Source organism: Nicotiana tomentosiformis, chromosome 5 (assembly GCF_000390325.3).
Source record: "Nicotiana tomentosiformis chromosome 5, ASM39032v3, whole genome shotgun sequence".
Taxonomy (NCBI): Eukaryota; Viridiplantae; Streptophyta; class Magnoliopsida; order Solanales; family Solanaceae; genus Nicotiana; species Nicotiana tomentosiformis.
Genome location: NC_090816.1, coordinates 20,654,805 through 20,676,957, shown reverse-complemented (window position 1 = coordinate 20,676,957; position 22,153 = coordinate 20,654,805). Strand labels below are relative to the sequence as shown.

The 22,153-nt window shown below is 35.9% G+C and overlaps 1 protein-coding gene across 14 annotated transcripts; it reads left to right on the top strand.

The window, feature by feature from the left end:
* The first annotated feature begins 11,215 nt into the window (after nucleotides 1-11,215).
* LOC104104271 (protein INVOLVED IN DE NOVO 2-like) lies at nucleotides 11,216-21,776 on the top strand. Of its 14 annotated transcripts, XR_001970817.3 has the most exons (11): nucleotides 11,217-11,463; nucleotides 13,130-15,753; nucleotides 15,835-16,016; nucleotides 16,568-16,657; nucleotides 16,762-17,040; nucleotides 17,412-17,621; nucleotides 18,753-18,804; nucleotides 18,927-19,020; nucleotides 19,291-19,429; nucleotides 19,524-19,603; nucleotides 19,932-20,535. XR_001970817.3 is itself a non-coding variant. In XM_009612312.4 (10 exons), exons 2-9 carry the CDS (start codon nucleotides 13,173-13,175, stop codon nucleotides 19,564-19,566), a joined length of 3,531 nt encoding a protein of 1,176 aa, XP_009610607.1. In that variant the 5' UTR covers nucleotides 11,217-11,463; nucleotides 13,130-13,172; the 3' UTR covers nucleotides 19,567-19,603; nucleotides 21,548-21,776. The 14 variants fall into 14 exon arrangements, 10 of the variants coding, with proteins under 10 accessions (XP_009610609.1, XP_009610607.1, XP_009610606.1 ...); XM_009612312.4 differs by lacking the exons at nucleotides 19,291-19,429; nucleotides 19,932-20,535 and adding an exon at nucleotides 21,548-21,776; XM_009612311.4 differs by lacking the exon at nucleotides 19,291-19,429.
* The last annotated feature ends 377 nt before the right edge of the window (nucleotides 21,777-22,153 follow it).

Genomic DNA, 22,153 nt, shown 5'->3' with positions numbered 1-22,153 from the left:
GTCGGGCGAATCAGCATCCTCCTCCCAAGTTCAGCTAGCAATTCTTCGTAAGCTTGGTCTTCCTCTAGTTGTGATTCAGCAAGTCCAAAATTTCTTCTTTTCGAACGGATCCAATCTCTGAAAAGTATTGATTTTTCCAAGCTCTCCCTCATAGACGCTTTATAATCACCGAGTTGAAGTCTTGCTTGACTTAAAGCACTCTCTTATGCCACTGTCGAAGTTTGAATAGTTAAAATGTCTCAGGCCATCCTTGAAAGAATCGGACAGTATTTTTCTTCGTCCTTCCACCATTGCAAAAGATTAAAGGAGCCGTCGGGATTCACTTCCTCAATTTCCTGCGACAAATAAACTTCGAGTTCATTTAGTTGTGAAAAATCATTACTACTAAAACCTTGAAAACCCCTAAACCCCGTCCAAGCACTAAGTGCTCTTACTCCTAAACCTTGTGGTTAAAACAAAGTTTGGGGGGGGGGGGGGGGAGGGGAGGTGTTAAATGGCTATTTTCTAATTAGCCAACGGCTATTTTCTAAATAGCTATTTTTTTTAAAAAAAACAAAACGACCGCTGGGACCGTTTGGCCCGTCAAGGGACCGGTCCGGTCCCGGTCCATGGCGGGCCAAACAGTCCCGGTCCTACCGGCTTTAAATCGAAAAACCGGCCCACAAGACCGGCCCAGACCCACACATACTGGTCCTACCGGTCCCGACCTACTTAGCCCGTTTGAACCGCGGTCCCGGGCCGGACCTGGGCCCGACCCGTCCCACTTACCACCCTTATCTCTAACTCTAGGACAAGCTTCACCCAAACAATTTCACTAAATATTAATAATACCTATTCAATTTCCTTCAATAATACTAGATTGCACACACGAAATTTGATTAATTTGTTTATTCAGATATGATGATTTAGGACCCGTTCCATAGATATTTTCTCGAACTTTTTTGAATTTATTTTCAAAAATATATTTGTTCATGAAAATTTGGAAGTTTTTGGAAATTTTTCGAAAATTTGTTTTTCAAAAATCACTTTTTCAAAATTTTCAGAAATTTTTGTTTCCACAGTCATAAAATTGTAACACTTTTTCAAGTAAAATAAATGTCCAAACATAATTTCAAATACTATTTTTTAACTTAACTTCAAATATTTTTTTTTTTCAAATATTACAATTTTTTTGTCCAAACGCCTTCTTAATCATTTTCACAATGGAAGAGAACAGATAGTTTACATGGAAAAGTGGATCCAATCTTTTCTTTTTTTCTATATAATGGCCTGATCAATTATTTTCATAACAAGGAATTTCCATCATTCTCCGTAACAATATTATATCCCAATATACCATTGTTTTTGAAGTGGTTTCTGTTTGACAACAATACGTTTGACCAATGTTGAACAATCGAACTTCGTCAACCTTTTTTTTTTTTTTGGCTTTTTTACATGCAGATTCTTTTTTAACTATTATTTAAAAAAATAGTACCATTTATTGTTTATTCCATAAAAAATATTTTTTTTTCATTATTAGCATATTATAAAAGTTAAGCTCAACGATTAATAAGTTAACTGACTCATTGATCACAGGAAGTACTTTTTTTGTCCATCTCCATTCCCCCTTTCCAACATTCATCTTCTTCACTCCATTTTTGAAAATCTGATCATATATGAATGTCACCTAAATTCAAGATGTATTGATTTATACGTCTTTTATACTTTGTTTATCAAGTATCACTTTAATTCAAAATGTATTTATATGTATATAATTGTTGTATATTTATTTGTGAAGTGTCATCTTATTTTAAGATGTATTTTTAATGTATATTTCAAATATATTTTATATGTCAAGTGTCATTTTAAGGGGATGTACCATGATACATGCTATTCGCCGATGACATAGTTCTGATTGATGAGTCGCGAGCCGGTGTTAACGAGAGGCTAGAGGTTTGGAGACATGCTCTTGAGTCTAAGGGTTTCAAGCTGAGCAGGACGAAACGGAATACCTGGAGTGTAAGTTCAGCGTTGAGCCAGGGGAAGTGGGCGTGGATGTGAGGCTTGATTCGCAAGTCATCCCGAGTAGAGGCAGCTTCAAGTACCTTGGTTCGGTTATCCAAGGGGGAAGGGAGATCGACGAGGATGTCATACACCGTATTGGGGTAGGATGGATGAAGTGGAGGTTAGCATCTGGAGTCTTGTGTGACAAGAGTGCCACCGATACTCAAACGTAAGTTCTATAAAGCGATGGTTAGACCGGCCATGATGTATGGGGCTGAAAGTTGGCCCATTAAGAGCTCACATATCCAGAAGATGAAAGTAGCAGAAATGAGGATGTTGCGGTGGATGTGCGGGCACACTAGGATAAATAAGATTAGGAATGATGATATTCGGGAGAAGGTGCATGTGGCTCCCATTGATGATAAGATGTGAGAAGCGAGGCTTAGATGGTTTGAACATGTTCAGAGAAAAAGCCCAGATGCTTTAGTACGGAGGTCTGAGCGGCTGGTTGAGGAGGACACGAGAAGAAGTAGAGGGAGGCCTAAGAAGTATTTGGGAGAGGTGATCAGGCAGTATATAGCGAGGCTCCAGATTTCTGAGGACATGACACTTGATAGGAAGATGCGGAGGTCGAGTATTAGGGTTGTAGGTTAGGAGGTAGTTGAATCATGCCTTACTTTATCCCATTGTGGGACTAGCCATGTAGGGTTTTTGTCTAAGATAACTACTGGCAATATTGTGTCTTATTATTTCGTTTTTCAGTGCAGGTTCTATTTACTAGCTATCGCTTTTACTTTGCATCTTTCTTCTGGATTTCATGGTGTTCCTATTTTTTTTATGATTGTTGTGGTGATACTAATATTGTCTCCCTGTGCTTTGTATCTTTCTTCTGGATTTCATGGTGTTCTTATTTTTTCTATGATTGTTGTAGTGTTACTAATATTGTCTCCTTTTGTCCTTTTGTCTTTTTATTTTCTTGAGCCGAGTGTCTTTCGGAAATAGCCTCTCTACTCCTTCGGGGTAGGGATAAGGTCTGCGTACACACTACCTTCCCCAAACCTCATTAGTAGGATTTTACTGGGTTGTTGTTGTTGTTGTATGTCAAGTGCCATTTTAATTCAGGGTATATTTTTTATGTGTATTTTTTATGTATATTTATTTTTTATATTTATATGACATCTTAATTAAATTTAAGATATATTTTTTTTATGTATATTTTACATGTCTAAGTATCATCTTAACTGAAGATATATTTTTTATGTATATTTTTGTATATTTTATATGTGTTAATTCAATGTATATTTTTTATATATACGTTTTGTATATATTAACATATATTATTATCGAAGTAAGATCTTCGTGTTAAGAAAAGAAGAAAGAAAGAAGAGAAAAATTTAAGAAAGATAATTAAAAAGAAAACGAATGAAACAAATTTAGAAAATATATTGGTTTCGGCAGAAAACAAAATTAAGAAGATGAATAAAAAGAAGGAAATCTAATAGATAAAGAAGAAAAAAAGGCATGATTTTTGTACAAAGAATTATTGACTTTCCATTCAAATTGTTTATGTTTAGGTATTAATAATTAATATTTTTATTTTAATGGAACTGTGTGCTACAAATATAAATATTTTCCTGCCACAACTGTAATATTGAGTTTTATGCTAAGAATTTGTTATATTTCTATTAAACTGCGACAGTTATGTAAAGTTTCATTTTTTGGGGGGTTTGGATTTACGTGCTTGGTGTTCAGCACTCGTATTGGAGCCCGATTATATTCGAATCTGCGTCTCGCGTAAGACCATTGAAAGAAAAGTGCTCCCTAACAAAATTTTTGTACTACCCACAGCTCGAACTCGAAACCTCTCGTTAAAGGTGAAAGAATCCTATCATCCCACCACAATCCATGTTGGTGAAGCTTCGTCAACTTTATCCTCTTAATATTACTTTCTCTCCTTATTTACTATTACTTGTTCCCCCGTCTTTCCTGAAAATGCTTACAAGATTCTAAGCTCCCAGCTGGGTATAGATTCTATTTTAAAAATATTATTTGTTCATGAAATTCAATTAGTTTTTTTTAAAAATATTTCTTCTTCAAGTTTCAAAAATTACTTTGGACCAGTTTTTAGGTAAAAATTTATCTTTCGCCCACAAAATATTAATATTTTTAAAAAGTAAAATGCATGTTCAAATACAACTTCATTTTTCAAAAACTATTTTTTAACACAACTTTTTTTTTTTTCAAGTTTCAACCAAATCTATATAAAAAAAACTAAAAGAAAGCTACTCTTGAAATAGAAAAGAATCATCAACATCAATAAGTTTAGTATAAACTTCACTGCAAAACTAAATTGCAACTGATCCAGGATTACCAAACTGAAGCAATAGCTTATGGGGTCCATCTCATACAAAAGCCAAAATAATATGCATGTGCCTAAGAAAACATTTGGGCTGAGAATTTGTTTTGGTTTGGTAGCCAACTTTGTTGAATTGTCAACATTGAAGGAAAAAAAAAAGGAAAAGTGTGTACAAATTGTCAAATATAGTAGGCTTTAGAGAGTGAGGCTTCGGCTATAAAAGGAGAGCTTTGGCTCTCATTTCTACACACCAACAAAGAGAGAAAGAAAGAGTGAGGTTTCACAAATAAGGTATAAGAAAATAGTCTGTGAGAAAAATAGAGAATGAGCGATATTGTAGTAAGGTGGGAATATCAAAAGAGGGTTATTTCTTTTGAGTGTTGTAGTGATCTTTGGAGTATTTTATTCGGACCTACAAAGTATAAAATTCCTTGCTATAGTGATATTAGTTGCTCGTCTCGGGGCCGTGATTTTTTCCCTTATTCAAAAGGGTTTTTCACGTAAAAATCTTGGTATCGTTGTCACTCTTTTATTCTTGTTAATTACCGTATCTTGGTGCTACGTTATTATTCTACTTTTATTACCGTGAATATTATTTCTGTAGGGGGTTTATTCCCAACAACTGGTATCAAAGCACAAGTTCTGCTCGTTTACAGAAGTACTATTCATTATCGGTAGTACTATACTCGGTGAAAAAAAAATATCTGGAGTAAAGTACGAGGTAGAAAAATTCAATGGAGATAATGGTTTCTCAACATGGTAAAGAAGGATGAGGGGTCTGGTCATTCAACAAGGATTACACAAGGTACTTGATGCTGATGCCAAAAAGCCTGATACCATGAAAGCTGAGGATTGGGCTGACTTGGATGAAAGGGCTGCTAGTGCAAACAGGTTGCACTTATGAGATGATGTAGTAAATAATATCATTGATGAAGACACTGCACGTGGCATTTGGACAAGGTTGGAAAGTCTATACATGTCCAAAATGCTGACAAATAAATTGTACTTGAAGAAGCAGCTATACGCCATACACATGATTGAAGATACGGATTTTTTTATCACATTTAAATGTGTTTAACGGACTAATCATATAGCTCGCCAACCTCAGAGTGAAAATCGATGAAGAAGATAAAGCCATCTTGCTATTGAACTCGTTGTCATCTTCGTACGATAATTTGGCAATAACCATCCTGCATGGTAAGATTACAATTGAGTTGAAAGAGGTCACATCGGCTCTTCTACTCAATGAGAAGATAAGAAAGAAGCCTGAAAATCAAGGACATGCTCTCATCACAGAAGGTAGAGGCAGGAGTTATCAAAGGAGTTTGAGCAACTATGGTAGATCCGGAGCTCGTGGGAAGTCTATGAACCGATCCAAATCAAGAGCTAGAAATTGGTACAATTGTGATAAATCAAGTCACTTCAAAAGAGATTGCCCAAATCCAAAGAAGGGCAAATGTGAAACTAGTGGCCAAAAGAATAACGACAACACAACTGCCATAGTGTAAAACAATAATAATGTTGTCCTCTTTATAAATGAGGACGAGGAATGCATGCATTTTTCAGGCCCAAAGTCGGAATGGGTGGTTGATACATCAACATCTTACCATGCCACACCGGTAAGAGATATTTTTTGTAGATATGTAGCAGGTGATTTTGGCACGGTGAGGATGGGTAACACAAGTTACTCAAAGATTGCGGAGATCGGTGACATTTGTATCAAGACAAATGTTAGATGCACATTGGTTCTAAAGGACGTGCGACATGTACCTGATTTGCGGATGAACTTGATCTCGGGAAATTCTTTACACCGAGATAGATACGAGAACTATTTTACAAATCAAAAGTGATGACTCACCAAGGGATCATTGGTGATTGCAAAGGGAGTTGCTCGTGGCACGTTGTACAAGACAAATGTAGAAATATGCCAAGGTGAAATGAACGCGGCACAAGATAAGATTTATGCAGATTTGTGGCACAAAAGAATGGGACATATGAGCGAGAACGGATTGCAGATTCTTGCCAAGAAATCACTCATTTCTTATGCCAACGGTACAACGGTAAAACCTTTTGACTACTGTTTATTTGGTAAGCAACATAGAGTCTCATTTTAGACATCGTCTGAAAGAAAATTGAATATACTTGATTTGGTATATTCTAATGTTTGTAGTCCAATGGAAATTGAATCGATGGGCGGTAACAAATATTTTGTCACTTTTATTAATGATACTTCACGAAAATTATGGGTTTATATTTTGAAAACCAAAGATCAGGTGTTTCAAGCTTTCCAGAAGTTTCATGCTCTGGTAGAAAGGGAGACAAGCCAAAAGCTAAAGTGTCTCTGAAGTGACAATGGAGGTGAGTACACTTCAAGGGAATTTGAAGAGTACTGTTCGAGCCATGGGATCAGACATGAAAAGACAGTTCCTGGAACCCCACAACACAATGGCATTGCCGAAATGATGAACCGCATCATTGTGGAGAAGGTGAGAAACATGCTCAGAATGGCTAAACTACTTAAGTCATTCTGGGGTGAAGCAGTTCAGATAGCCTGTTACCTGATCAATAGGAGTCCATCAGTTCTGTTAGCCTTTGACATCCCAGAGAGAGTTTGGACCAACAAGGAGGTGTCCTACTTGCATCTAACATGTTCAGTTACAGAGCTTCTGCACATGTACCAAAGGAGCAGAGAACAAAGTTGGATGATAAATTTGTTCCCTGCATAATCATCGAATATGGAGATGAAGAGTTCAGATACATATTGTGGAATCCTGTAAAGAAGAGGGTCACCAGAAGCAGAGATGTAGTCTTCCGAGAAAGTGAAGCTGGAACTGCCGATGATATGCCAAAGAAGGCTAAGAATGGTATAATTCCTAACCTTGTTACTATTCCTTCTACTTATAACAATCCCACAAGTGCAGAAAGTATAACCAACGAGGTTGCCAAGCAGAGGGAGCAACCTGATGAGGTTATTGAGAAAGAGGAGCAACTTGATGATGGTGTCGAGCAAGTGGAGCACCCCACCTAGGAAGAAGAATAACCTCAACCTCTGAGGAGATCAGAGAGGCCAAGGGTAGAGTCATGTAGGTACCCTTCTACTGAGTATGTCCTCATCAGTGATGAAAGGGAGCCAGAAAGTCTTAAGGATGTATTGTCCCATCCAGAAAAGAACAAGTGGATGAAAGCCATGCAAGAAGAGATATAATCTATACAAAAAAATGGCACGTACAAGCTGGTTGAACTTTCAAAGGGTAAAAGACCACTCAAATGCAAATGAGTCTTTAAACTCAAGAAAGATAAAAATGGCAAGCTGGTCAGATACAAAGCTCTATCGGTGATAAAAGGCTTCGAGCAGAAGAAAGGTATTGATTTTGACGAAATTTTCTCACATGTTGTCAAAATGACTTCTCTTCGAACAATCTTGAGCTTAACAGCTAGCCTAGATCTTGAAGCGGAGCAGTTGGACGTGAAAATTGCATTTTTCACGGAGATTTGGAAAAGGAGATCTATATGGAGCAGCCAGAAGGATATGAAGTAGCTGAAAGGAAACACATAGTGTACAAACTGAATAAGAGTCTTTATGGGTTGAAACATGCACCAAGGTAGTGGTACAAGAAGTTTGACTCATTCATGAAAAGTCAAACTTACACAAAGACATATTCTGATCCATGTGTATACTTCAAAAGATTTTTTTGACAACAACTTTATTATTTTGTTGTTGTATGTGGATGACATGTTAATTGTAGGAAAAAATAAGGGGCTGATCGCAAAGTTAAAAGGAGATTTGTCCAAGTCATTTGATATGAAAGACTTAGGCCTGTCACAACAAATTCTGGGTATGAAGATAGTTCGAGAGCGAACAAGCAGAAAGTTATGATTGTCTCAAGAGAAGTAAATTAATTCATTGAACGTGTATTGGAACGCTTCAACAATGAAGAATGCTAAGCGAGTCAGCACACCTCTTTCTAGTCATCTAAAGTTGAGCAAGAAGATGTGTCCTACAACAATGGAGGAGAAAGGGAACATGGCTAAAGTTCCTTATTCTTCAACAGTCGGAAGCTTGATGTATGCAATGGTTTGCACCAGACCTGATATTGCTCATGCAATTGGTGTTGTCAGCAGGTTTCTTGAAAATCCTAGAAAAGAACACTACGAAGCAGTCAAGTGGATACTCAGGTACTTGAGAGGTACTAGTGGAGATTGTTTATGCTTTGGAGGATCTCATCCAATCTTAAAGGGCTATACAAATGCTGATATGGCAGGTGACATTGATAACAGAAGATCCACTACTGTATATTTGTTTACATTTTCAGGGTAAGCTATATTATGGCAGTCGAGGTTGCAGAAGTGTGTCACACTCTCTACAACTGAAGTGGAGTATATTGCCGCTACTGAAGCTGGCAAGGAGATGATATGGTTAAAACAGTTCCTTCAAGAGCTTGGATTGCATAAGAAGGAGCATGTCGTCTGTTGTGACAGTCAAAGTGCAACAAAACTTAGCAAGAACTCCATGTACCATGTAAGGACCAAACACATCGACGTGAGATATCATTGAATTCGAGAAATGGTAGAGAATTAATCTCTAAAAGTCTTGAAAATTTCTACAAGTGAGAATCCCGCAGATATGTTGACGAAGATAGTACCAAGAGACAAGTTCGAGCTATGCAAATAACTTGTCGGCATGCACTCAAACTAGAAGACAATGCTACCTCCTCTAGATGAATGAGACTGGATGGGGAGATTGATGAGGTCTATCTCATTCAAAAGCCAAAGTAATATGCATGTGCTTAAGGAAAATATTTGGCTGAGAATTTCTTTGGTTTGGTAGCCAACTTTATTGAATTTCTTTGGTTTGGTAGCCAACTTTGTTGAATTATCAACATTGAAGAAAAAGAAGAAAAAGTGTGTGCAAATTGTTAAATATAGTAGGCTTTAGAGAGTGAGGTTTCAGCTATAAAAGGAGAGCTTCGGCTCTCATTTCTACACACCGACAAAGCGAGAAAGAAAGAGCGAGGTTTCACAGACAAGGTATAAGAAAATAGTATGTGAGAAAAATAGAGAGTGAATGATATTGTAGTAAGGTGGGAATATCAAAAGAGAGTTATTTCTTTTGAGTGTTGTAGTGATCTTTGGAGTATTTTACTCGGACTTACAAAGTGTAAAATTCCTTGCTATAGTGATATCAGTTGCTCGTCTAGGGGCCGTGGTTTTTTCCCTTATTCAAAAGGGTTTTACACGTAAAAATCTTGGTGTCGTCGTCACTCTTTTATTCTTGTTAATTACCGTATCTCGGTGCTACGTTATTATTCCGCTTTTATTACTGTGAAGATTATTTCTGTAGGGGTTTATTCCCAACAATAACCCCGTAGGGGTATTATAAGTATACTATAAGCTAGGTCGGGTAAGACTTAGAAATGTGCATCTCTTTTGGTTATAATATAGAGTCAGCTGTATTTGTGGTAATTCTTTCTTATAAGAATATGTAATTAAGTATAAAATGAACATTAAAATTAAACATTCAAATATGGAAAAGTATCTTTTCTAGAACAAATTAAAAAGGCAAAAGGAGTCATATAAAACGAGAGAGAGTAGTAATTACTTAGGAAGAAACTACACAAGTTAGAATTGGATTAAAAGACCGTTGAAATGCAATTAATTGGGTATAGCTTTTCGTTTAAAAACTCAATAAACGACAAGGTTAGTGAGAATTTCTACTTTTCTACTCCTAATAAATACAATGACCTCGGAAAACAAATCTGAAAATTACTCTTCACAACTTCCAATTCCCTTCAATTACTATTCCACCAATGGACTAGTGAGCAACCAACAAACGTATTTAAGATCTTTAGAATTTGATAAGAGATGTGCGTTTTAAAATGTTGCACTATATTTTATTCTATTTATATTTATTTTTAATTCATGCTAGAAAATTCTGGATTTTTCTGAACCTACAAAAGACGCCCTCCAATCCTCTTTAAATTATCCTTATATGTAATTAATGATAATATAATTTATTATAATAGTAAGGGTAGAAAAGTAATTAATGCCAAGAAATTCTAAAGTACACTTATTAGTTACTTCCTCTGGTTGACTTTAATTAATTTTTTAGTGGTCGCCACTTTAATTAATTTTTTTGTCTTTTTTGCGGTTTATAATATTTACTCAATTCGATCCACTTTAATTGATTTTTTTGATTGTTTTACACATATTAAGGAATTCACCTTTTATCATTAATTAACAATAAAATTGATCATATTGAACTTAATTTATTCATTGGAAGTACAACAAATACTCATAGACTCTTTACTCCAAAAGCTAACTTAGAAAAAAAGAAGTTAATTCCTTGATGATATCTGAAAAAATGAAATATTATGGACCGTAATTTTTTTTTAATTAAAATTGACAAGAGGAAGTAATTTGTTCATATATTAAGAAGAATTTAACTTCTTTTTTTCGAAGTTGCCCTTGGAGTAAAGAGCGAGCCAATTGGTTTTGTGGCTTTTTACAAACTAATTTTTAGTTTTATGACCCTACCTCTTTTTTTAAATATGAAAGTTTTTTTTTTACACACAAGAGATCTAAAAAGATCATTTTCTTAATTTTAAAATTGTAAAGAGGCATGCTGTACAAATAGCACGTAAAGAGCCTAGAAGTATTTGTTATAATTTTAATGAATAAATTAATGTTAATACGGTTAATTTTATTATGTATTATTTCTAAAAGATAATTTTTTTAATGTATTAAAATAACAAAAAATCAATTAAAGTGGAGGGAGTATTAGTCTTAATTTATTCTCCTAAAACTAGATTTGAAAAGGACGAAGTAAGTTTTTTTTTTTCGAAGTATATATAATACAGTATATATATTCATACTGAGACAGCAGTCAGCAGTTGTACCCACTGCTTATATGTTGTGTCCACTGCATGTTTCCCATTTTCGTCTACAGCTCATCTCTGCTCATCAAACCCATTTCAATTGCTCAATTACTCCCCTTTTAATTCTATTTACCACAAATTCGTTTGATTCCAGTTCCTTTTTTTTCTTTTTTCAAGAAAATTTGCTCTGTAACTTTTTTGCCCATTGAAGCTTAGTGGGAAAATTCAATCAAGTCAATGGACAAAGAGGTATCTATTTTCTTTCAGCTCGTTTTGTGAGTTTTCAAGTTTTTAGTTGTAATGTACCTGAGAATTACTGCTGATCTATCCAATTTAACTCTAATATGTATGAATAGGATGGATTTTGTTAATATTTTTAATAGGTGCTTAATTAACTGAGGAAAGATAAGGAAATTGATTAATAACATCATGCTTCATTATGTTTAATATGTGCTCAGTAAATTGAGGAAAGTCAGTTAAATTGGATAATTATTGCTTCATTGTGTTTCACTTCCTTGCATAGTAAAATATAGCTTCCATATGCTCCATTTTCTTTTCCATGTTGTAGTCTTGTTAGAGATTTATATGCCAGTAGAAAATGTAAAGAATTTTTAGTGTTACATCAGAGGCGGACACGAAATTTGAACTTTAAGAGTTCGAGATCGGGATTCTACCATATTTCATTTGATTTGTTGGGTTCGAAATATATTATTTGTATTTATTTAATGAACTTTTAACATATATACCAAGTCTGAGTCAAAGCTACTGGGTTAGAAATGATCCCATAATATGTGCTCTACATCCTCCCTAGTGTTACAACAACAACAACCTAGTGGATTCCCACAAGTGGGTTCTGGGGAGGGTAGTATGTACGCAGCCTTAATCCTACCCTGAGAGGGCAGAGAGACTGTTTCCAATAAACCCTCAGCTTAAGAAAATCCTCCCCTATGTTACATAACCTAAATTTTACATATTGGTTTGGGACGGGTTTAAATGGAGCGACATGGACAATGAGAATTCATACCGACGGCACTGATTAGCTTGGGATTGAGGTGTAGTATGTGGTATTACGAGGCTATCGCCCAATTTAACTAGTCTTATTTGAGTCTTGTCATAGATTAGTTGGTTTAATTCACTTCCATAGCATTACTCATAGGATTTTTTTACATTTGTAGTAACCAAAGTTGATAAAATACTTTTTTGGGGGAAAAGATTTATATGGGAAACGAGAACATCCCATAACAATATGTGTTTGCACAATGTCTTGGTCCTATCCACAACTACAAGAGCTCACTGTTAAATTTTAGGTTGCCGCATGGATATGTATGGTAGAAACCCCTAAAGGGCACCTAATTAATTTGTTTTTGAAAGAATAATGCCTGTGATCATTACACGGTACAGCTACAGTTAAGGTTATTGGTTTTCAGCACTAGTGGCAGTGATGAGAATTGAGAAGTGCTGCATAGGAAAGTGCAGGCTCATGGTCTTGTTGTCACATGCTTTCTAACTGAGTTATAGCTTCTTGTTCTCCTATCAATGAGCCATCCATTACCAATCGTCAAGATGAAAATTTCAGAATAAACAATTAGCAGACATGAGAAATTGAATGCTATAGTCACTTGTTAACTAACACAAGAAATGCATTGTTAATGCTTCCTTTTGTCAATGATCATTGATGGTTCTCTCTCTCTCTCTCTCTCTCTCTCTCTCTCTCTCTCTCACACACACACACACACACACACACACACACACTCGCTCTGTGTGTACATGTATATATTGTGGTTAATTCGGATCTTCTCAGTCAGACTGTTGCTTTTGGGGTTGAAATCATACTTAATTGAAAATTCTCTTATTAAGTATGTTAATGATTCTGGTTTTGACTGACAATTGATGAGCTATGCCTTTTGATATCTAGGTGCCATTCTCATAAGTTCAAATCTAGCAAGAAGGATTGGTGAATGGAGCATTGTTATGGAGAAGATGCTGATATAACTGAATCAGAGATTGAAGACTATAAAGAAAAATCATATGAAGAGTTGAGGTGTGGAAATCAATCTTTTAAGATATCAGATGTGGCTTACACTTGTCCCTATTGTCAAGAGAAAAGCGGGCGGCACCTTTTCTATGAAGATCTCTTGCAGCATGCAAGTGGAATAGGAAAGTCTAAGATACGAACTGCAAGAGATAGGGCCAACCATCTTGCATTGGCCAAGTATTTAGAAAATGATGTAGCAGGTGCTGCTATTCCATCAAAATCTAATAAAGAGTTGAACAGTGGAAATCACTCTTTTAGGAAATCAGATGTAGTTTTTGCTTGCCCCTATTGTCCAGAGACAAGAAAAAGAGGTTTTTCTTATAAGGATCTGTTGCAACATGCAAATGGAATAGGAAGCTCAAACTCTACGAAGCGAACTGCAAGAGATACGGCGAACCATCTTGCATTAGCCAAGCGCTTGGAAAATAATGTAGCAGGTTCTGCCAGTTCAGCAAAATATTATGAAGACTCGAGGAGTGGAAATCACTCTCCTAAGATATCAAATATGGCTTTTGCTTGTCCCTATTGTCCGGAGACAAGAGAAAGAGTTTTTTCTTATAAGGATCTCTTGCAGCATGCAAATGGAATAGGAAGCTCTAACTCTTTGAAGCGAACTGCAAGAGATAAGGTGAACCATCTTGCATTAGCCAAGCGCTTGGAAAAAGATGTAGCCGGTTCTGCCAGTTCATCAAAATCTTATGAAGAGTCGAGGAATGTAAATCACTCTTTTAAGCTATCAAATATGACTTTTGCTTGCCCCTACTGTCCAGAGACAAGAAACAGAGATTTTTCGTACAAAGATCTCTTTCAGCATGTATATTCAGTGGGAAACTGTAACTCTATAACGCGAACAGCAAGTGATAAGGCCAACCATCTTGCATTGGCCAAGTCCATGGAAAATGATTTAGCAGGTGCAGCTGGTCCATCAAAATCTTATGAGGAGATGAAGACTGGAAATCACTCTCTTAAGATACCAGATATGGCTTTTGCTCGTGCCTATTGTCCAGAGAGGAGAAACAGAGAATTTTTATACAAGGATCTCTTGCAGCATGCGAGTGGAGTAAGAAATGGTAACTCTAAGAAGCGAACTGCAAGAGATAGTGCCAACCATCTTCCATTGGTCAAGCACTTGGATAGTGATGTAGCAGGTCCATTGAAAGCTTATGAAGAGTTGGAGAGCGGGAAACAATCTTTTAACATATCAGAAAGGACTTTTGCTTGTGCCTATTGTTCAGATACAAGAAACAGAGATTTTTCGTACAAAGATCTCTTGCAGCATGCAGTAGGAGTAGGAAGCTGTGACTCTAAGAAACGAACGGCAAGAGATAAGGCCAACCATCTTGCCTTGGCCAAGCACTTGCAAAATTTTGCCACATATTTGGAAAATGATGTAGCAAGTGCTCCCAGTACATCAATATCTTATGAAAAAATGAAGAGTAATCACTCTTTTAACAATTCAGATGTCGCTTTTGCTTGCCCCTATTGTCCAGAGACTAGAAACAAAGATTTTTCATATAAGGATCTCTTGCAGCATGCTGGTGGAGTAGGAAGCTGTAACTCTAAGAAGCGAACTGCAAGAGATAAGGCTAACCATCTTGCATTGGCCAAGTACTTGGCAAGTGATGTAGCAGGCAGTGCTAGTTCATCAATACCTTATGAAAAGTTGAAGAGTGGAAATTACTCGTTGAACATACCAGCTGTGGCTTACACTTTTGCCTATTGTCCAAAGAAAAGAAAGCGAGAATTTATGTATAAGGATCTCATGTTCCATGTGAGGGAAGTTGGAAGCTGTAGCTCCAACAAGCGAACTGCAATAGATAAAGCTAACCATCTTACATTGGCCAAGTACTTCGAAAATGATGTAGCACTTGCTGCCAGTCCATCAAAACCTGATACTCTAGGTGATCCTCAGGTTGATACTCTTTTAGATTATGACCGTGCTGAGATGTTTGTATGGCCGTGGATTGCAGTTGTTGTGAATCTTCCCACTGAATTTAAGGATGGACGCTATGTAGGAGAAAGTGGTTCCAATCTGAAGGATCAGTTGATAAGGAGAGGTTTCAATCCAACACGAGTGCGCACTCTATGGAATGACCTAGGCCATTCTGGAATTGCTCTTGTTGAATTCAAGAAAGATTGGTCTGGGTTCAGTAATGCCATATTATTTGAGAAGGCCTATGAGGCCGATTATCATGGTAAGAAGGATTGGGAAGTCAGTAATGGCAAAAAGTCTGATCTTTATGCTTGGATAGCTCGAGCTGATGATTATCAGGCTACTAATGTTGTTGGTGAAAAGCTCCAGAAATTTGGAGACCTTAGAACCCTTCCTAATATCATGGAAGAAGAATCTCGGAAGACTCGTAAGCTTGTTTCTAGTTTGACCAATGCCATTGAAATCAAGAAGTTGAACTTAAAGATGATAGAGGACAAATATAAGGAGACTTCCCAGTCTGTCGAACAGTTGATTGTGGTGAATGCTAAACTTCGTCAATCATACAATGAAGGTTTGTGATTGCATATGCGTCCTATTAGGAACTCAGGATATTGTGTATTTGATGGCCTAACATGCTTGTTTGTATGATTAGAAATAAAAAAGATCCAGTCAAGTTCACGCGATCATTTCCAGCAGACATTTATTAATCATGAAAAGTTAAAATTACAATTGGAAACTCAAAAAAAGGAGCTTGAACTCCGACATACAGAATTGCAGAAACGTGAGGCCCAAAATGAAAGTGATAGGAAAAAAATGTCCGAAGATCTTGAACAGGTATACTGCTACTTGCTTAACTGTTTCTATGCTGAATCTGATTTTAGTTTGATCTATCATTTGCAAAAATTAAAGGGGACAGAAGAGTACATGACCTTCTTTCCTTGTCAAACCATAATAAGCATTAAGTTTTACACGAAGGCTGAAAACTTAGGTGATGGCTTGATCTCATAGACATGGATGTGCTAGTTGAAACTTTCTCGAAATATTCTAGTTATTGTTCACAGCATGGAGTTAGAACCAATGCATGCATGGTTATACCAATTGTTTGAATGTTCAAATATACACTGCAAACTAGGTCATTTTCTTCGCAATCTTTTTCTTTATTTTCTACTTTCCACTTCTCGTACTCTAAGAGTAATAGGCGGGCACTGTTCTTTCATGTATGCTTTTCTTTGTTTATTTGCATCTTAATTGAAAAAAATGCTTTCTAGAGAAGCACCTGTGATGGAATTTTTTGGAGCGTCACCTAAGGAACCAAGCACCCTTACGTGCCTACCTTTAGTTGAATTGAAAATAGTTATCATGAAGTCTTATTGTTGTTCCTCCAGAATGCTATCCTAAAAACCTCCCTTAGTGCTGCGATTGAAGAGCAACGGAATGTTGATGAAAAAGTACCGAAAATGGCAGAAGAACTGAAGGTCTGGTTTTCAGGTTCCTCTTTTGCTTGTTACTGACATTATCTTGATTGTTAAGTTCCCATGATATATAAAAAATCACTAAGGTGCCATTTTGCTGTCTGAAGAAACAAAAGGAGGAACTCCATAAGAGAATTATTAAGCTTGAGAAACAACTTGTCACGAAACAAGCAGGAGAAATAGAAGTGGAGCGATTGCGAGTGACTATGAAGCAGATTGAAGAAGAGGCCAATCAGGAAGTTCTGCAAAAAGTTGACACACTGCTTAAAGATTTAAGAGAAAAGGAAGAAAAATATGAAGATTTAGTGGCTTTGAACCAAACCTTGATTGTGAAGGAACGAAAGAGCAATGATGAGCTGCAGGAAGCACTTAAAGAATTGGTTAATGTATGTCAAATAATCTGGTTTCATTATACATTGTTGATAGTGTCTATCTATAGCAATTATATTCATATTTATTAAAAAAGAAGAAGACTGTTAATAGCATATTGTAGCGTGCTTTTGAGGATTTGGGTGGGGGGGTGAGCTCCTCGGTCTACCTGATGATACATGCTGATTATACCACTAGCCCAAAATGGTTTAAAGATCTACTTTTTAATCTTTGACAGGGTAGTAAATTGAATTTTTTTTGTTCCTTTTTTCTTCAGTTTTTGTTTTTCTTTCTGGTTCAAAATCTCTTTTTGGGGGTTGAGGAGTTTGGGTGGCTTCAGCATTTGATAAACAAGATTTGAGGAACTGACAATTTAATTTCTCAATAGGGCTTGAAAGAATTACCTAGAAATGGTCCTATTGGTGTTAAGAGGATGGGAGAGCTCGACAGCAGACCGTTTCTTGAAGCAATGAAGAGGAGATATAATGAGGTAGAAGCAGAGGAGATAGCTTCTGAGTTGTGCTCGTTGTGGGAGGAGTACCTTAGAGACCCTGAATGGCATCCCATTAAAGTCATTTCCATAAATGGGAAACATCAGGTATGCTTTTCTTCTGGTTCATGGCGTCGAGTCTTTTACTAAGTACGAAGACAAGAAATGGATTGGCTTCCATTTGTTTTAGTTTCTACCACAGATGTATACGTTGGAATGCTGATCATTTGTGATAATTTATTGGATTTACTTGACCAGTGTAATGTGACCTATTTTGTAGACACTGCATAGCTGGAGTATGCTGTGTGTCTTCTCTTGCTTCTGTTGCAGTCTGTTTGAAACTTGATTTTTAGTTTCTTTTTCCCTCAACGGTGGCATAAATATATAGGCTACTATTGGAAATTGTTGGAAATTGTGCATACCAATTTGTCAAAAATCTGTGATTCAATATTAATCTGTGCACATAGCGGGAGCTTAGTGCACCGGGCTGCCCTCCTCCTTCCTGTGATTCAATACTGATAACAGATGGATTATATTGCACCATTGATGTGAAAAGGTTGACAAGAGTGGGTTGCTCTAGTGGTAAGCACCCTCCACTTCCGACCAAGAGGTTGTGAGTTCGAGTCACCCCAAGAGCAAGGTGGGGAGTTCTTGGAAGGAGGGAGCCGAGGGTCTATCGGAAACAGCCTCTCTAGCCCAGGGCAGGGGTAAGGTCTGCGTACACACTACCCTCCCCAGACCCCACTAGTGGGATTATACTGGGTTGTTGTTGTTATTGTTGATGTGAAAAGGTTAATCAGTCATTGGTATTGATTTAGGAAGATTTAATGTAATTAGCATCCAGGTTTCTATGAATACACTTTAACATTCTAAACAGCTTTGCTGCAGAACTGTCTGCATTTTATCTCTACCTAGTGTTTTCAGTTTTGTGTGGTCAACAGGGGTTGTCTGGTTCTGTGACAAATAGGAATCGCCTGATTATCCAACCAGTGCTGTTAGACTCCAGTTTGTAGCTTTTGTCTAGGTTGTGCGAATCAGGTTGTAATAGTTGATTTAAAGATATATATGAATATATTCGTAGGCTTGAATACACAAGAATGTAGATTGTATGCATTTGTTACTTTCTGAATAGAATCAATTAGCGGAATGAACAAAACACACTTCACTGGATCTACTATTCACCAGTCTTTTCTATACTGGAAGTTTTACATATTAAAAGTACTGTTAATGCTGTTTCAGGCTGTAATTGATGATGAAGATGAAAAACTGAAAGGCTTGAAGAAAACTTACGGTGAGGAAGTGTATAAAGCTGTTACAACTGCTTTGACTGAGATTAATGTATATAACCCAAGTGGAGGATACATCATCTGTGAGCTGTGGAATTATGACGTTGCTGAGAAAGCTACTTTACAGGAGGGAGTTACTGTGTTACTGAACCTATGGAAAAAGAAAATGACACTCGACTGAACTTTGGATGCTTCATTGTGCTTCTCCTAACGTTCTTTAGGTACCACCTTTCACCTGCTATAAAATATTCATTGGTAACAGCACAATCTGAGGGATGAGTTCGAACACAAAAAGAAGAGGACATGGTAATATCGAGAATAGACAAAAAGAAAATGATTATAACAGAATATCTGAGTTAGATATATTAATCATCTTCATATGCATTTGTTTCCCAACTGAAACTCTGTTTTTTTCTGGATTTTCTTTTATGTATAAATTTTGTCTTCTATGGTAATAATTTTCATGATGCTTCAACTCTCTGCTTAGACAGAACCTCATGTGAAATCACATTCCATTCGAGCTCCTTTATTTGCATTAGGAATGAAATCCTTCGCTGTGCTTTGGCCTCCAATTTAAGGGAAATGTTTTCTCAGATAAATGTAGAATAGGCTGGTTTTCTTTTAGTGAAGGTTAGTGCAGCTTCACACTTACATTGTCATGTAAAGTTGCATTTCATCTTGACAAGTTATAAGAGGAGCGCAAACATGTCATTGATCTATCCAGGGACAGACAATTAAAGTGGAGAATTGAAAACTATGGAGCGTAAGCTGGGGAGGAGGACAAGCTCGAGCAGCTTAAAGCAGGTGAGTTGTTTTTTAAATTTAAGTGCGTTACGCTTGATTTGTAGATAGATTAGATGAATTTGAATAGAGATGCCGCAGCACTATAGTTCTTGTTGCTGGTGGTGCTCAATATAGTTGTTTCAATACTGTGGATGACTTTTCATTCGACAAAGTATAGCTTAGCTTATTGGTTTTTGATCAAGCACGAAATGCATTCTTGAAGGCAAAGATTATGTGAAGAAGATTTGGAGTATTTGAGTTGATTGATAATTAATCAAAATTGATAGAGTAGCATAATTTCAAGGCATCTACATAGCTGTCTTTGACATTTTGTTTCATAAAATAACAGTCAGATGACCTATTGGTAGAAAATGTAGCAGAGAAGAAGACAACCAAGAAACAAACTAAAATCCTGAAAAATAGATATTAAAGCACCAGCCAAAGAGTTGAGCAAGAATGATCAACAACATTGAAGCCAATACATTCCATAGTTGCGATTGGAAGAGAGAGAGAGACATAAATCTTATCTTCTTAGTTCTTAAAATTTCTGTTAAATTTGTTCAATAGCATAGAGTTCTGGTGAGAAATCAAACATTTTCAAACTACCTTAGCAATAGAGAGGTACTATCATTTTTGTTCTTACAATTTCTATATTATTTTAGTCTTGTTAGAGATTTATATGTCAGTAAGATATGTAGAGAACCTTCTTTTTTTAATATTTGATTCAGAGGTGATCAAATGGATCATTAGCCGATCACAACAAGAAAGGCTTCTTTTTGTTATTGTTTATTTTTATATAGTAGCAATGAATCACTTAGAGAAAACTTTGGTATAAAAGTTGGAAGAAAGGCTGCAACCAGTAATTCTCTAGTCAACAATGGTTTACAGAATGCTTTTCTTGATATTTCTGGAATTGTTAGGCATTAGCAATATTAATTGCAAAGTGCATCTTTTATCTCCTTCAAGTCCATGCAATTTACTCTTTAAACTCTATTCATTCTACTTTTACATTCTATCTCGCATAAAATAGTACATAAATTCTCGCATATTATTTAATACGGCCAGCTACGAGTAGATTAGTTATCACTCTCCATCTTTTAGATTTGTTTTGCTTTAATGAATATTAAATAAATACAGTAAGATTATATGTTTGATAGAATCCCTTAGGGACCAAACTAAAGTTTACTGAATTATTATTAAGGAAAAATTTCACTTAAAGAACAACTTGACTCCCTACTTTTCAATTTTATAGCCCATATTTCAATTTACAACCAACTAGCCCAAAAATAATAGGCTAAGATTCAACATTCAACTCAAATATGTTCTCAAAATTACTATTTAATTTTAAAAAAAGATTGCTCAAGCTTTTAAGTTAATTTTCGAATCAGTAATTGTGACTCAAATATTAGTTCAACAAACCAAATCCATTTGGGTGATGAAAATTAGATTTTTAACAAGCTTAAATATGTGAGTTTAAATTTCGAATTTGATTTTGTGAGAAATTTGGAGTGGGTGTTATTTAGACTTGTTAGAAATAGTATAAGGAGGTTGTGTATAAATTTTGAAGTCATTTAATGGAGATTTGGACTGGTTTTGAACAAGAATTGCAACTGAAAATCGTGGTAGAAGTTCGTCTACAGACACTTGTATAAAGGTGTATAAAAGTGTATAATAGTGTATAAGATGTGTTTATACACTCATATACACTATTATACATAATTATACAAAAAACTGACTTCGTCTTCTTCCTTGCATCTTTTCTGAAATTTAATCCAAAACTTGCTCAAATCTACTCCAAAACACTTCAAATTTAAATTTTGAACTCCTTTTGATATTTTCAATCAATTGGAACAACACCCAATCCAAACAACTAACAAACTAAAAAAATTCTGTTTTCGAAAGCAAAGCTTTGAATGGCCTTCAATGGTGGACTTGTACTCTTCAATTTTCTTACATTGCAACCAGGGGATACAGAGGGAGAAGCAATAATGGCGGATGGCCCCTTGAAGCATATGTAGAAGATGTGAAAAGAAGAGAGAGTAAAAGCAATGGTTGTGAGAACACAGATTTAACTCTGTAGCTTTTAAAATCAATGATTGTAAGAACACAAATTTTGAGTTTGCTAGTGCTTTCAAAATATGTACAATATGGACTAGGTCGGGTAAAATTTAAAAATATAAGCTATTTTTTGTTATGGTGTGCAATCACGTGTATTTTCTTGTAATTCTTTCTTTAGTTTTCAACTATAATGTAAATAATTTTAAGTTATTTGACAAACTGATATAAGTACTTAACTACAAATATTTTGATCTTACTGTATTTATCTTGTGCTCAGCACGAATCTACAACCACTAGTACAACAAGAAGTAACTTTCACAATAAATACAATATTGTAACATGAAAAGTGTTTACCCTTAAAACGGATAACAATTAAATTTACACGCGGTTTTAAGAATATGTGAACTGATTCAACACAAATAATAAAGAATGTTAAATAAATGAGTTTAAAATGAAATGAATAAGAGAACCAATCATGATGTTACGGTCGGACTCGAATTTAAAGAATGTTAA